This window comes from Zootoca vivipara, chromosome 11, assembly GCF_963506605.1.
Source record: "Zootoca vivipara chromosome 11, rZooViv1.1, whole genome shotgun sequence".
Lineage (NCBI taxonomy): Eukaryota > Metazoa > Chordata > Lepidosauria > Squamata > Lacertidae > Zootoca > Zootoca vivipara.
This window is the reverse complement of record NC_083286.1, coordinates 7,601,339-7,618,094: the sequence shown is the minus strand read 5'-3', so window position 1 is coordinate 7,618,094 and position 16,756 is coordinate 7,601,339. Positions and strand designations below refer to the sequence as shown.

Genomic DNA, 16,756 nt, shown 5'->3' with positions numbered 1-16,756 from the left:
GCCGGTCTTAAGGAGAAATATCCAGCTTGCCCAGAAAACTGTGCTATATGTTCACTTGCTGCTTTGTATTTACTGATTTTCCATCTTTATTCAGAGTCCTTTTTAAGGGACTGCAGGTGTGGACAATGGGAGGTTTTACCGAGTGAAAAAGTCCCATGTCATTCGCCATCATGCTGTTTCCTAGACCCCTGCCCAGTAAACATGAAGCAACACAAAATATACTTGGTGAAAGTTTCTCTTTATTTGTCAACTGTTACTATCTAAACTCTGGAAATGGAACAACCCGAGCACAACCCGTTTCCGAGCAGAATTCAAAGTGTTGGTGCTGACCTTTAAAGCCCTAAATGGCCTCGGTCCAGTATACCTGAAGGAGCGTCTCCACCTCCATCATTCTGCCCGGACACTGAGGTCCAGCACCGAGGGCCTTCTGGCGGTTCTCTCGTTGCAAGAAGCCAAGTTGCAGGGAACCAGGCAGAGGGCCTTCTCGGTGGTGGCGCCTGCCCTGTGGAACGCCCTCCCAACAGATGTCAAAGAGGAAAACAACTACCAGACTTTTAGAAGACTTCTGAAGGCAGCCCTGTTCAGGGAGGCTTTTAATGTTTAATAGATTACTGTGTTTTATTTTCTGTTGGAAGCCGCCCAGAGTGGCTAGGGAAACCCAGCCAGATGGGCGGGGTATAAATAATAAATTATTATTATTATATAACCCATTGGAAGCAGTAAAATCATACACATTGCCAGTTTCATTTTAATCCCTCAGTATCATGTACCTCGCCAACACCTCCTCTTCCTCCATTTTATACTTGATTTGACTGTGCTGGATAACGGGGCCTAATGAATGAAGAATGTTTTGGCATGGAGGACCTCGAGTCAGTGTAAAGTTTAGGTCCAGGTTGCATGCCTTGCAGATCTTTCCTATCCATATACTTTCTCACTCCATGAATATATATTAAAAGAGAAACTCAGGATGGTCTCCAGAACTGGAACAATGTGTTCCGTAAGTGTCTTGTATGACAAGCTCCTTTAACCAACCGAGTGCACGGACTTCTGGTTTCAATAGGTGTTGTGCCCATTCTGTGAAACAAGTTAGGCAAGGAAAAGCAGCTTAAGATTTAAATATTTGAATTCTGATACCAATCCCATTCTTGCACTGTGTTCTTATTGTGCTTTTACAATTGTTTACAAAAGGAACTGCTTTTGCTGTCAATAAAAATGAACCCAAGGAAGAGGAACTCTCTGTTGATCAGGACCCCCAACAAATAGTTGCTAAGCTTAACGCAGATAACAAAGGACTGCCCTCAGAACCAGGAAAGGAACAGAATCCGTATGAAGTTGAAGCAGAAAAGCAGGCAGAGGAATTGGCAGAAGCTATGCGCCATCAAGATGCCAATCATGGAAAAGCAGATGATGAAGAAGTTGAACGAGAGCACCTTTTAAATGATGACCTGCAGCAGGATGAACAGGAGACCAGAAAGACTGGTTAGTATAAAGGCTTGGCTGCTGTCCAGGAAGACATATTTGAGGGTATAAATAAATATACAGAAAATGAAAAATAAATCAGCTGTTCAGGGAAGTTTTTAATGTGTGACATTTTAATGTATTTTAAATCTTTGTTGGAAGCTGCCCAGAGTGGCTGGGGAAACCCAGCCAGATGGGCGGGGTACAAATAAATTATTATTATTATTATTATTATTATTATTATTATTATTATTATTATCTATCACTCCTGACAAAACTGCATGTTTTGGGTGTAGCACTGTGTCAAACAATATTTGAAGTATAGTATTTGTCTATCTACCACTGGAAACAAAATGGTGGCGCAATGGCCCATCTTTAGTTCCAAAACAATGTTTAGTAGTAGGCTTGTTTCACTTTGAACATACTACTTTCCCTCTTTGTGTTAGAGGTTATCATAGGGCAGGAGTGGCTAACCTTGTTTGGGTTGCCGGGCCAGGGGTCAGAGGCCAAAAGTGTGTGCGTGGCCAGTTTATTAAATACAGATTTTGGGGGTGTGGGGGGGAGGTCTCAAACATCTTGGACCTGTAGGAATGGTATTTTTCCCCCAGTGGAGGAAGCCTTGAGGGGGCCTCACAACATAGAAAATCAAAATAATTTTTTTAAGATGACATTTTGTGAGGAGGACGTAAATTTTCTTGGGAGTGCTGAATCCTGCAGTAGGGCAGTATGCTACACATCCAAAACACATTCTACTGCACTGACAAGGCACAGCAGGTTTCTAAAATAGATTATCCTAATTCCAAGCCCTAAGGGACGACCTGCCACCCAGCCCCTAGCTAATTGTTAAAAGATCCTTACCTTTTGGTAAGCAGATATGATACAGACAACTTGAAGAAATAAAGAGGTGACTATGAGAATATGTTTGATCTAGCATGCCACCAATGCAAATATTGCCTGTATCTCAAAGAAATGATCAAGTGGCAAGAGTACCGGGGTATAAAGGTGTTAAGAGACAAATGAGCACTATCAGGTATTACAATATTTAAATAAAACCATTAGTAATCTCTCCTAACTACTGAAAATGTAAGGTGCCTATGCTGGTTGGTTGGTTGACTGATTGATTGTAATGTGCCAAGAAAGCTCGGTGTTAATATTTGAAATATTTGAATGGTCTACAGTAAAAGGCAACTTTTACTTCAACAAGATTCATAAAAAGAATTATTCTGCCTTTTCCTTGCAGGTGAATTTGGAATCAAAAAAGTAAACCAGGATAACATAGTGGACTACAATTTAGAAATGAACGAGGCGGAATCTGAAACAGATAAGCAAGCTGCTCTTGTTGACAACCAAAGTAACTTTAATGGTAAGTGCTGCGTTTTCTTTTCCGAAGGTCATGGTTCTCATACATATTCTAGAATACCGGTACCTTAAAACTATTTTGCACAGTGATCAGTCAGATTTTTTTATTAGTTAGTTCAGTGACATTTAAAACAAATATTTTCAAACTGGGTATTTAGCAAACTTTGTCCTGATTTAGCAACATGGGACGTCGTGCTGATAGCTGCCATTATGTTGTGAAAAACCGTCAGTTGAAAATATGTATATTTTGCACAATCAATAGACAGGCATAATGTTGTCTATGTGTAAATATTCTGTGATTAAATATCTAATTAACCAAACTCTATGTGTTTAGGATTTCATAAAATTTCTTCTTTTCAGTCCAGAAACTTGAAGATTCCAACATGCAAAACCACTTATTTAAGCTTGGCGAAGAGCATCAACAGAGGCTGTGAATAATGAGTTGTTGCAGGAAACAACTACAAACACTGAGACAAGGCTTGAAACCTTCAAGGCTTGAAATGTGAAACTGAAGCGGATCAATTTATTTAAATTATTTCTGACCTTATTAACTTGTCTCCTGATGTAATGTTCTTACTATTCCTATGAAGTGTGCCATAAAAACATTTCAGGAGGAAGCCTTTTTTAAAAAAGGAATCTGTACCTGTTCTTCTGGTTCTCCTTGAACTGCGACAAAAAAGCCCCGAAATACAAGTTGTCTAGCTACCAAAACTGGAATTTCTTAAACTTTAGCTTTAGAAATCCCATTGTTTTCTCTAGCTATCAAAGAAAGACTGTTCTTCCCAATTATTACTGGATTTTGTACTTGTTTTCCATAGCAATTTCCTCCAGAAAGAAGATAGCGATAGGGTTATACACTATAAACCAGTTTTTAAACACTGAAATATTTGCCCATAATAGTAGCCAAGAGCATGATTTATAATCTTTCTGCAACTTGATGAATCTACAAGCCTCATATATTGACTTATTTCGTATGAAGTATCTTAATGCAAAGCAAAGCTCAGTACTTATCACACGAATAGGAAAGAGCATGCTACTGCAGTGGCCTCAGTATAGGTCATAGAAGCTGTTCAAATTCATCCTTGACCGTAGTGGTGACCCTTAAAAATACCAGGCACATAGTAAATGTGGTACAAGTTTGTTGCTCCATAATCTTTTTTCATGCTTATCAGCTAATGGTTATATCCAGTTGGTGCCCTTTCACAAGCACCTTTGAGGCAGGGGGTAGATCCCCCCCCCCAAATCCTATCCCCTCCTTCAGCTATTGAAAATCTCTGGAGAATCCCCTAACCTTCCAGAACTGTCTTGGGGATGCTTGGTGGTAATAAAAAAAATGCCTCCTTTCTTTTGCAATCACCTTCCACTGGTGGCATAAGCACAAGGCTAACCAATTAGATACTCCATTACGTATTTGATTTTGATTACTTCAATTAAACAGCCTAGTCTTTGTGAAATGAAAACCTATTTCGATCAATGGTGGATTAAATTAAAGAATAAAAAACCCCGAATAGCCTGGTTGATGGTGTCTTATTCCAAGTAAAACCCACTTCAAGGGGAAACAAAATGTACAGTGTGTCTAGATTTTAGGTCTCCTACTTAAGCTATGAAAAAGGAAACACGTATTCTACAGAACATTCCATAAAACTAGCTGGCTCTTTATTTGCATAGACATACCCTTACCTTTAATGTTGCCGTTAATACTTCAAACATGTGTAAACAAAAAAATCCCAAACCCCCCAACTGTATTATGCTTCAAAAACCGAAATATGAAAACAGTGCACAGAACATTTACTTAACCAAATAAAAGTGGTCCAAATCATTTCAAGTTTTAAAATTTACAGAAATAACTTGGTATAGGGCAGCCTTTAAAACAAGTGGAGAGGAAGGTGCAACCATGTATGTATAAAGGCTGGCCAAATAATGTCAAGTCCTGAATGCAAACTCTCAGCAATTAAATCCAAAGACATCTATCTAGAATACTCAACCAGTGGCCAGAAATTTCACCCCCTTCTTTTGAAGATTTTACACTCTAAAAGGGTATGCCTTCCAAATTATTGCTTAGCAAAACTCCAATGCAATTTTGCGTGTGCATGAGTTAAGAACATTTCATATGAGGCCTAATACACATCCGCAGAGCCTACCAGTGTTCCTTCAGAGGAGAGTTGTTTTTTAGTCATCAAAATATAACCACTCCCTTACTACAGTGTTCTTTTGAAGTGGGCAAGTGTGTTCTGAAATGCTTACAAATATTCAAAAGCCATTCATAAAAACGATTTATGGGTAAAACCGCAGTAAAACCAAAACATACAATGCTTTAACAATGAAGTTGTTAAAATCAGGTCCAATGGTAAAACATTACACAAACCACTTTAAAACAGCAGTTGTCACTCAGGCTGTGTGGAAGCCAGAATAAAGCTACTCCCAATAGTACTTTTGTCCAAGTGAACTATGTCCCTTTTGAGCACAGTATAAAAGAGCCTACCAAGGCAGCTCTGTTGTACATATTATAGATTGTTTGTTCTCCTAATCCTTTGCCTCAAATAAGCTTCACTACTGGGAAGTATCTGTGAGGGGAGAAGTCAAATTCTGGTGGAACCTAGAAGAAAAAGCATTGAAAGATACTTTAAAGCATGTCCAAATGACTCCTTAATTAAGCATTTTGGATTCCAAGAGTGAGAAAACCCTGAAGATGAACAGCAACAAGGTGAGACAAAGCACCCTTTATCATCTCTTCCAGACATAGTGCTTCTCAATTACAGAACTTATGCAAATATTAGATACACTGCCAAGTGCGCTAGGGATGGATGGGTCAGTCTTTATCCAATTCATGTGCCTTTTGAATACATCCTGATTATGTGCATGCTTTTTCTGAATTTTTTTTTTGTTAGGGTTTGCTTTTGGGGTCTTTAACGTACTTGCTATACAAGGGATGACTTTCTTTCCCCCCATTTCATAGGTGCAAACTGCCTGGAATAACTAAAGCACAGCTCCTGCCACACATTTTGAAAATGGGGTCGAAACTGGCTCTGTGAATAGCAGCATATGATAAACCCACTGAGCTGTCATTTTCAACCATACAATGATCCTGGGAGGCTTTCAGGGACACTGCATGGGGGGGGGGAAGCCATTCTTTCCTCTATACAAAAGCACTGAAATCAGTCCTCGCCACATCATACAAATACGGCATGAGGATTCCTACAGAGAACTACATTCCAATCTGCACACTAGTCTGGGAAGTGGAGATGGGGTGTGTATGTACGAAACAGGACATGGAGTTCAATGGGGCTCAATTCTCAAGTAAGTTGGTAAAGTGCTGCAGCCCAATCAAGACTTTTAAGGTATTACAACATAGCACAATGTCCTTTAGAATAAATGTATTTTTAAAGATTATACTGTTAAGTTGTTACAGCAACATGCCCCACCAATATAGTTTGGTATCTGCCATTTTAACTGAAACTATGTACCAATTCTCTTGAGTATGCCATTAAAAATATACTATTTAATCATGGCCCACTAGCATGTGACGTATTTGCAATACATCTACCTCTTCTGATAGTCCAATGCTATGTTTCAAAAGCAGTTATATTAACTTAGCAACAATCTGCTTACTTTAGAATCCTTTTTGTGACCGCCTGCCAGCAGCTTCATGACCACAATATTGGGCTTAGCAACTTTAAGAATTCTGTTGACCTAAACAGAAATATTCAAGTTTGATATAGTTCACAGACAGGAAGAAAAGGTACTTTACAATCCATTTGCCAGCTGAAGGGAAACCTAAAAGAGGAATCCCTTTCTGCCATAAACTCAAACAGACTTTAGGTATTTTAGGGCATGCCAGATACATTTGATGCTAATAAGGATATATACTAGCAGAGTTGGCCACACTGAATGTACTTTGCAATCCCCAATACTATTTGCATACTAAGATAATTCCAGTTCTGTAACCGAAGCAATGTTAAATGCTCACCGTTTAAAAAAAAACCCAATCAAGTGCCAGCAATTTATACACCCAATTCTTAGCAATATGTTAGAAAGGATCTCACCTCATGGTCTGGGTTAGGGATATTTTCCAGGATCATTTTAGCTTGCTGGAAGTGTTTGCTAGCAGCCATGTAGAGATCAGAGGACTGAGGTGGAGGACTGTATTTGTTTAGGTCAGACATTTCCTAAATATCAAAAAAACAAGCAACCTTTAAGAATAGCCAAAATCCCCCAGAAAGATCCTTCTTTTGACTGAGGCTACACTTTATGAAGGCACAGAGGTGACAGCACAATGAAGCAAAATAGTTTCTACCCATTTACTCCCTAGTTCTTCCTTGAATAATTTTGTATCTATTAAACAATCTACTGTATTAAATAATTTTAAAAGATTGAATGCTTTGCAACTAATGAACACTTGGGAAATGGCTTTTTATTTCATTTGCTTTGGTTTTAACTATGGCATGTCCCCAAGGTGATGATGTTGTTTAGTCGTGTCCGACTCTTCGTGATCCCATGGACCAGAGCACACCAGGCACTCCTGTCTTCCACTGCCTCCCAGTTTGGTCAGACTCATGTTGGTGGCTTCGAGAACACTGTCCAACCATCTCGTCCTCTGTCTTCCCCTTCTCCTTGTGCCCTCCATCTTTCCCAACATCAGGGTCTTTCCCCAAGGTAGGCAAGCAAATAAAGAAGGAACCTTGGGATGTGCCTTGCTTACTGAACAGAGTATTGCCTGCCTCCATTACAATGGAGGGAAACCCATCAAATTGGTAAAGATCCAAGAGGAAGGGAAAAGAAACTATATAATATACACATGTCCTGTAATATTCTTGTGGCTCACCTTGAACTGCAAATAGTGTACGGGTGGTGGAGTGATGACACTGTTGAAAGGGGCGAACCTGTGCTCGTATCGAACTTGCTCACTATCGAGCTCAAACTTTGGCTTTCTCACTTTGCCATCCATATCAAAAGCAATCATAGTCTTCAGGAGAAACAGGGAAAAGGGAAGAGAAATGCACAGAATGAGAAATCTGCTTATTGCAGTGTATCAGCAACAGAAGTGCTGGTGCACATACGGACACATGTGTCTCCAGAAAGGTGCCAGAGGAAAAATAAATGTAGCTGCAACACAATGAAACGTGACACATATGGTTTCCACTCATTGGTCTCTTGAAAGAGGTGTTACAACTGAAATGTATTTACTAATCTGTCTCACACCTTGGAGACAAATTATGCCAGTATTAAGGAGAGGAACTTCCGATACAAGTTGTATGGAACAAATCTGTGTGCTAGTTATGCTTTGTCATCACAAAACAAAACAAAAAGAATGCCAACATTTCCTTAGGTACTATCTGGGATATAAAATGAATCCCATCTTAACTGAGGACAAACACAGTTTCTTTGGATCATAATCTTTGTTTTTACCAGCACAACACGCTGACTATAGTTCTATCCACACACTAATTCATTTGGAAGTGCTACGGAATGCAGGCAGAACACTGCTCATTCTTAAACTATAGGATCACATGCTCTCTCCCTCCCAGCAGCAGAAATTCCTCTGCCAAGCCCAACTCATAGCTAGCTTTTGAGCTGAAAGAACGGTACTAACTAGTCTGGGATCCAATTTACCCAACAACTGAAATTGTTTCATAGTTAAGCTATGTTTGCACTATTCCTACACATAGCATTACTTAAGAAAACATGCAGTCATTTAGAAGTGTTCAAGTACAGCTTTCTTGCCTTAATTCTGAAAAGTATCCAAATTTCTTTCTTTTTTTTAAGTTAGCTTTACAACCACAATCCACAATACATCACTCACCTTATACATTCCAGCACACATGTTTTGATAGGCTTGGCTCATGGTGATCTCTCTGCTCAGAGGACGAGCTGCAAATTTCATAAACAGAAATATTTTACCGTGTAATGTTGATTTCACCAGAATTAAAAAATCCAGAATGTAAACAACTAAGGCAGTTTTTGCAAGTGACAGACCTCCTATCCTGCAAAACCCAAAATTAACTACAAGATTCATGTTGCCACAACAAATATCATGCTATGACTTCTCAGGGGCAGAAGAACTTGGGGGGGGGATCACTATTGCTGTATAAATAACTGAAATAGGATGATAGATGAATTAGGAGTTTTATTATCCAACAATCAAAGTGAAGTGCCAATGTTTAGCCGATTAGTAAGGTTTCAATCAACGGGGATGTAAGGTGATTAACAGATGGATCCCCCACACACTTTACAAATCTGGCTTGGGGGTGGGGTAGTAGGAGAAATAGGATCTGGCCTACTGGTGAGATCTAGTTCCGTAATCCCTAAACTAGACTACAGAGAATAAAACACTTTATTCAGTGGTTACCAATTTTGGAAAATAACTATAAGTAGTTATATTGAATTTCATCATTCAGTTTCATCATTCAGTCACACATAACAGTCTTATGAATCTACATTTTAAAATGGTCAGTAACAAACATTAGACTCATACTATATGAAGATAAGTGAAATAACTATTGAACAACAACAGCCTTATTTAGATGGCTGAACACAGGAAAAACATCAATTTCAAGTGTTCTAACAGAAACATAAGCTGTGATAAAAACCAGCTTGCAAGACATTTGAAAAGCAGCTATACCTTTTTTCTTTTTCTTGCTTTTTTTATTACTCCGGCCTTTCTGCTGCTCTTCCATTATTCTTTCTTCTGCCATTTGAGAGCTATCAGCACGACTGAGTGTTGACATTAGCCATGCATAGAGAAACTCAGAGAGATACCTACAGCAGAAACAGTACTAAATTTAGGCGAATCTTGGTTACATTTCTGGTATGGCCAAGACCTCATTCTTGAGTAGTTGAGGAGCACCACCATAAATGCTTTAAATACAAAAACAGGTTTTCAGTATAAGCAACATACCAGGCCTCGGTAATATGGTGACAGATTGTTGAAAACTAGTTTTGAATCCACATTGTGATAAACCAGTTCAAAATATTTGCCCTGACGACTGCTTGAAGCCAGAGAATGCTCTTGTCTGTTGCTCTGCCGGTCCAGCTCTCCTCTGCCTCCTGCAGGGGGCAGCAAACCACAGAGCAGGCACAGACCAGGAACTTTCCTCTAGCTATCACGTGACATGCTCAACTCAGCTGAGCAGTTTAAAGATGTCCCTCTGGCTTGCACACAAGCCAGAGAGGTATTGGGGCTTGGCTGGGCAATGTATCTTGGCTGCTTCTTCCTACCCTAAGGAAGAATCTGAAAATGAACGTGCTACTGAGATTGTTGTTTTTATTTCAAACAATCCCGATTATCTGTGGAACAGGGCAATTCAATATATGGCAAAAGAGACTTTCAAAATTTGTCTGGCAGGGGGGAAACCAAGAATTAAGTACAAGCTTTTGACAGATGTGAAAGAAAGAGGTGGATTTTCACTGCCAGATCTTAAAATCTATTATGAGGTGTCCTGTTTTTGCTGGTTAAAGGATTGGATACTTTTGGACAATACAGATGTATTGGATTTAGGACATGACAACAGATTCGGTTGGCAAGCTTATTAGTGGTATGACAAGGTTAAAGTTTATAGAGGCTTCTTAAACAACACTATAAGGAAATCAATTTATGAGGTTTGGAATAGAACGTTGTTAGAATGCAAAACTCCGTGGTGGCTTTCACCAGCTTTTGCGGTAAAGAAGAAAAATATGGGAAGTGATTGGGCTACATATAAAGATTTGCTGATAGAAGTGGAAAATAAATTAAAGCTAAATTATATTGCGCTTCGGCATGTCTCCGTTGGATTAAAGACTGGATGGTGCTAGAAAATAAGGAATTATTGGATTTAGAAGGCTTTAGGAATATTTCAGGATGGCATACATATCTTCTACAGCAGGGGTGGCCACCTCCCAAGAGACTCTGATCTACGGTACTCACAGAGTTAAAAACTGGGAGTGATCTACCCCCTTTTGGGGGGTTCAGGTCAAAGCTGTTGAGTTTTTTTTAAGGAAGGGAAGCCCTTTTTGGGGGGGTTAGGTCAAACTTGTTGAGCTTCTTTTAGGAGGGAGGGAGGCCCATTTTTGTTTAGGGCTTCAGGTCATAGTTCAGCTTTTTTTAGGAAGGAGGAAATTTTTGGGTGAGCTTTTTTTTAGGGGTGCCAGTGATCTAGCAGTGATCTACCACAGACATCAAGTGATCTACTGGTAGATCACAATCTACCTGTTGGACATGCCTGTTCTACAGGAACAGAAAAAAGATTGTAAAGAATTTACAGACCATATAATTAAAAAATCTTTATTCAAAGTATGGGAAGAATATAAGAATATATTAGAACCAAAAACACCGTGGTGGGCCTCCCCGCTAGAAATGACAGCATTGAGAAGCCAATCAAAAGGAGGGAAATGGCTAACATATCAAGAGTTATTAATTAAAGGAGAAGATCAATTTATATTAAAATCATACCATCAAATTCAAAATCACTGTGCAAGCTGGCTCCAATATCACCAGATACAGAGTGTGTTTTAAAAACATAAAGAGATTGGGTTTATAGAAAACAAATCCAAATTGCAAGAATTATTAATAGACAATACAAATAAACCACTAGTGAAGCTATACAAATATCTATTGGAATGGGAGCTGAAAGACGAGGAGGTGAAGAGCACAATGATAAAGTGGGTGCAAGATATAGGAAGACCGATATATATAACCCAATGGGATAAATTATGGATAGAAAGCATGAGATTTACAGCTTGCACAGTGATTAAGGAAAACACGATGAAGCTTGTCTACAGATGGCACCTAACACCAGAGAAATTGGCCAAAATTTATAAAACAAAATCTAATAACTGTTGGAAGTGCCATAAAAAAGTGGGAAGCTATTACCACTGTTGGTGGCAATGTATAAAAATTCACGAGTTTTGGAAAAAAATATATTAAAAAATGAAAAAGATGCTGAAAAGATGATGGAATATGCAGAACTGGCAAAGCTGACAGGGAAGATCCGAAACCAGCACGATGAGTCGTTCCAAAAGGACTGGATTAAATTTATACAATATATGCAAGAACATTGTACACATATGCTTGTAGGTTTGAGTTAAAATATTTTGTAATGTTAATACTGTATGTGGAACTGGTTTACAATTAATAAGGAAAATTTTTATTTAGACAGGAAAGAAGGTAAATAGGTTGTTATGGAAATGCTAAGTTTTAAGTGAATATTTAGGAACACCAGAGAGTGGGATGGGGGGAAGTCGAAGCTCAGACTGAGCAATGTTTTTGGTGATGAGAAAATTATTATTTTTAAAAAAGGTGGGGGAGGAAGAAGCTGATGAGATACATTTCAAACATCATGATACATCAGCATATTGTTGTATTTACCTGACGATATATCAAACCAGATATTGCCCAGCCCTACAACAAGCAGCCTTGCAATTTATGGTACATTCTTGTAAATCTTGTACAGTATAAATAGCAGTTCAAATAATGCACTTATGGTGCACTGCCTATTCTGCTACAGCAGGGATGTCCAACAGGTCGATCGCGATCTACTGGATAATCCTGTGAGGTTTTGGTAGATCTCTGGCTCCCTTTCCTGCCCCGCCCCCTCGCCCTCCATTGTTTTATGATCTCTGGAAGGGAAGACGGAGCTTTCTCTGTGCTGCTGTTTTGATCCATAGTGATATTCTTGTGAGTGACTTTACCCCTTTAATCCCCAAAAGCTTTTTTTAACCCCTAAAAAGGGGGGGGATTTTCTCCTCCCTAAAAAAGCTCAACAACTTTGAGCTGAACCCCTAAAAAACGGGGGTAGATAACTGCCAGTTTTTAATTCTGAAAGTAGATTGGTCTCTTGAGAGTTGGCCACCCCTGTGCTACAGGATGCATCGTTTTTTACTGACAACAATATCTCCTCCTCCCTGCTCCCAAGTAACTTGTTCCTCTTACCAATATATGTAGTAGTATTCGTGCATACTGTAGAGTTCCAGTTCAAACCCACTCAGAAGATACTGTATCATGATGCGAAGGTTATGGTAAAGGACCCAGGTGCCCAAGCATGCCAAGTGTTGCCTTTGGGGTTCTTGTTTCAGCAGCATACTATGAAGTGCTGCATCCACTTTTTCTGCCTAACAAGTTGAAAGAAGTGGTGTTATGCTCAAGTATCACATCTGTCAATTGCCAAACAATATTGACAAGAGTCACGATTTATGCCCACAGTCACATTCCAGATCCAGAGCTGGAAGCTAGATGACAAGAATGTCATATACTTGAAACAGCAAAATTGAAGAAGCGTTCAAAGGAGCAGGTCATGCTCAAAATATTCTAATTTGTATTAAATTAAGCACTCTGTTTCCCAGAGGATGCCACACCCCAGAACTTTGTTTCTTAGACACATTAATTTTTTGTGTAACCTAGACATTTCTTAACCACTATAATCAACATTCCCCCACTGTGGAATGCTTTTCCTTTCACTAATCCCAGTGCATATTCTCTACTTTAATACACCTGTGTACTTTCTTATGCCACATCATTTTAAGGAGATAAAGCACTTGTCAATAAAACATAGTATGGCCATGTGTAAAGAAAAAAATATTTCCCCCCAAAGTTAAAGGTAAATATTCCTGGACAATGAAATCTGGAATAAATTTAAATGCTTTTTGAAACAGCAAGGAAAGTACAACAAAGCAAGCCTGCAAATGGGGTCCTGGAGGCACGAGGAAGGAATAGCAGCAGCAGATAGCTTGGCCATTAGAAACTCTGTCCAAAGTTCTAATGCTGACTGCACAGCTTACACATTAGACAATTACAAAGCAGTGTCCATGATCTTACGTTCTGTACAGTATTGTGTCCGCCTTTGAATTACCTCATCTTGCAAAGTAGCAAATTCCTCAAGAATATGGCCAAGTTTATCTCTCTGACGAGCCCTATTGTGCCCATGAATCTGAATCAAACTACAGAATGGCTGAAAAAAAGAAAGAAAGTCTGGTGAATTTTTAGACTTGTACTTCATTTTCACACCCTAGACTTTATTTGCATTACACATCATAAGGCTGCGTTCCTTAAGTTAACCAGAGATAGGCTGACACTTTGTTGTGCCCATCAGTGCCCAACTTGACCCTTTTGAAATACCGACAAAGGAAACCTGGTTGAGTTCTTGGCTCAATTGCAGTTCTGACTTAAGGCAGTCAGGGTGCTATTTATCTGAGTCTATGTGCTGGTTGGACAATACAGAGCCAAACATTCTGCATATTGCCAAAACAAACAGGTGTAGAAAGATGCCACTCATTTCAAAGACGATGCTTTAGATGCAGCTGGACACACTTGGTACAACTTCTGCACGTGTCTAGCAAAGAAATCACAGGGATAAAAAGTAGGATTTGGCAGACACTTTTTCTTTGATAGGTCTATGACAGACCAAAGACAGTATCAGATGAAGGAGGGCACGTTTGTGTTAGGATTGCTCTTCAGCATGCAGACTATGGAAACCTCTGCTTGGATCTCTCCAAACTTTTTAAAACCTTAACATTCTATCCATCATCGAACAAGGAAGTACTTCTTTGCACAGCGCATAGGCTGTAGCAACAGCCACCAACTTGGAATGTTTAGAAAGGGGACTAGACAATGAATAAGGCCATCAAAGGTCATGGTAGTCATGGACTACGTCTCGGAGCAGAAGCAGCCTGCACCCAAATGCCAATGGCTGGGGAATGCAAGCGAGAGAGTAGTACTGCCCTCCTCATAGGCATCTGGTTGGCCATTGTAGGAACAGAATGATGGACTAGATGAACATTTGGTCCCACAGTCCTCTTTTTACATGAAAATATACCATTTTCATGGGACGCAAGTGGCGCTGTGAGTTAAACCACAGGGCCTAGGGTTTGCCAATCAGAAGGTCGGCGGTTCGAATTGTTCCCATTGCTCGGTCCCAGCTCCTGCCAACCTAGCAGTTCGAAAGCATGTCAAAGTGCAAGTAGATAAATAGGAACCGCTACAGCAGGAAGGTAAATGGCGTTTCCATGTGCTGCTCTGGTTCGCCAGAAGCGGCTTTGTCATGCTGGCCACATGACCCAGAAGCTGTACGCCGGCTCCCTCGGCCGATAACGCGAGATGAGCGCCGCAACCCCAGAGTCGGTCACGCCAGGACCTAATGGTCAGGGGTCCCTTTACCTTTATACCATCTTTTATACTTAATGTGCATAAGTGTTTAAATATTCTGTAATGCCATCAATACTCACCCGAACACAGTGCGTAACAAGGGAGTCAATGTAGTCCTTAGCCTGGTGGTTATTATATAGACAACATCTAGGAGAGACAAAATGGTTGTAAATGAAAATCCTGCAGTGTTGTATGTAAAATCAAGGGGTTGGCTTGCCATCATGAATATGGCTGTGCAATATTGATCTCAGAACCATTCTAAGGGGATGTGTAAACCAAAAGCATTGAAAGCTAGTGAGAGATTGTGTTCATTAATGACTCCATTCTTATGAAGTAGCTGATAGTATAAAAAGCTGCATGATCCTGAGTGGGAAAATAGTCAAAACCTATTTTAGGTTCTAAGTGTTCCTTGCAGATTTACACCTACCATTTTGTGTTCCTCTTTAAAAGTTTGGCATCACATGGGAACAACTGTAGTCATGCTGGACTGCCTGATGAGGAAGATAATATACAGTGGCGTAGCGAGCCGCCGTGACACCCGGGGCAACAAACTGCCATGCACCCGGGGGGGGGGGGTGTCGCCGCTACGTAACGATGCATGCGTCGTTATGTGGCGGGGTATCGCCACCCCCGCGCCTCCAGTGCCAAGCTCAAGGGCTTTTTATCTGGAGTTTGGCGCTGGAGGCGCAGCGATATCCCGCCACGTAACGACGCATGCGCAGCATCGCGCTGCGCATGGGTCGTTACATGGCAGGGTATTGTCCCGTCCCCCCGCGCCTCCAAAGCTACGCGCCTCCAACTTCAAACTCCCAAAGCCCACTTGGCGCAGTGGGGGGGGTGCCACTTGGCACCCCCACCCCCCCCGTGACTCCCAAGCCAAGCTTCCAGCCTCCTGGTAAAAAGTCCGCTTAGTGTGGTGCGCCGAGCAGACCGGGAGGCTGGAGGCTTGGCCTGGGAGCCACAGGGGTGGGGGTGCCAAATGGCACCCCCCCAATGGAACCCAGGGTGAACCGCCCCCATCGCCCCCCATTGCGAAGCCCTTGTAAATATAATCTTCTTTTGGCCTACTTACAGACATTCAAGGAGAGGGAAATGATTGGCCATTATTCACATACCAAGTTACAATGCAGTAGAATGTAGCATCTAAGTCCCATTCTGGTATCACAGCCTGCAAAGAATTGCCTTTTATACACCCCATAGCATGAACAATTTTCATTTATCTGAATCTAGTCAGATGCTGTGTGGTTTTGTTAAATAATGAGATATGAGGTAAACATATTATTATATACAATATAAATTACAATATCAAAACTAGATTTTGTTACTCACTTAGGTGAAAGTACTGGAGGACTGACAAAAGATCGCAGGGCATCCTTCACCATATCTTGCATGAGATGAGTACCAAATACCTTTTTGTTATCCACAAGAAAAGTAGTCTGCAACAAACAGTAAATTTGTTACTTCGCAGTTACTTCACACACCTAAAATGTATTTTCTGTATATGTCATTTTCTACTTGCCTGTAACAATGATCTTGAAAGAACACAAGGTGACTGTTCACTAAATTCACAGAAAAAATCCTAATTTATAAACAGAATGTGAGGAAAATTATGATTAGTATAACACAAAGAATTACACCATAAAGAAATAAAATTCTGCTTTGTGCTGAATATGAGTCTATTAGAAAGGACTCTCGGTCACCCACAATAACCTCCTAAATGCCTATAATTCGATTTGTTTGTCTACTCCTTGACCACTTTGCTGATGTAGATACTATTAAAATGTTGAAAGGAAGAGGGTATTGGTTCTCTAACACATATGGTGGTGA

General features: G+C 40.2%; 2 protein-coding genes across 6 annotated transcripts in view; one reads left to right on the top strand and one right to left on the bottom strand.

Annotated features, from left to right (window-relative positions):
* The window catches only part of GOLM1 (golgi membrane protein 1), a 28,118-nt gene extending 23,786 nt beyond the window's left edge, over positions 1–4,332 (top strand). For all 3 annotated transcript variants that reach the window (XM_035100158.2, XM_035100159.2, XM_060280098.1), the window contains exons 8-10: positions 1,189–1,479; positions 2,699–2,821; positions 3,178–4,332. In XM_035100158.2, the coding sequence (XP_034956049.2) occupies positions 1,189–1,479; positions 2,699–2,821; positions 3,178–3,251 (488 nt within the window). In that variant the 3' untranslated portion in view covers positions 3,252–4,332. The remainder of the gene's footprint in view (positions 1–1,188; positions 1,480–2,698; positions 2,822–3,177) is intronic.
* Positions 3,542–16,756, bottom strand: part of NAA35 (N-alpha-acetyltransferase 35, NatC auxiliary subunit) — a 28,138-nt gene continuing 14,923 nt past the window's right edge. For all 3 annotated transcript variants that reach the window (XM_035100155.2, XM_035100157.2, XM_035100156.2), the window contains exons 13-23: positions 16,449–16,508; positions 16,259–16,365; positions 15,010–15,076; positions 13,638–13,736; positions 12,722–12,900; positions 9,437–9,573; positions 8,618–8,685; positions 7,640–7,780; positions 6,861–6,983; positions 6,427–6,507; positions 3,542–5,413 (exon numbers count right to left, since the gene is read on the bottom strand). In XM_035100155.2, coding sequence (XP_034956046.1) covers positions 5,354–5,413; positions 6,427–6,507; positions 6,861–6,983; positions 7,640–7,780; positions 8,618–8,685; positions 9,437–9,573; positions 12,722–12,900; positions 13,638–13,736; positions 15,010–15,076; positions 16,259–16,365; positions 16,449–16,508 — 1,122 coding nt within the window. In that variant the 3' untranslated portion in view covers positions 3,542–5,353. The remainder of the gene's footprint in view (positions 5,414–6,426; positions 6,508–6,860; positions 6,984–7,639; positions 7,781–8,617; positions 8,686–9,436; positions 9,574–12,721; positions 12,901–13,637; positions 13,737–15,009; positions 15,077–16,258; positions 16,366–16,448; positions 16,509–16,756) is intronic.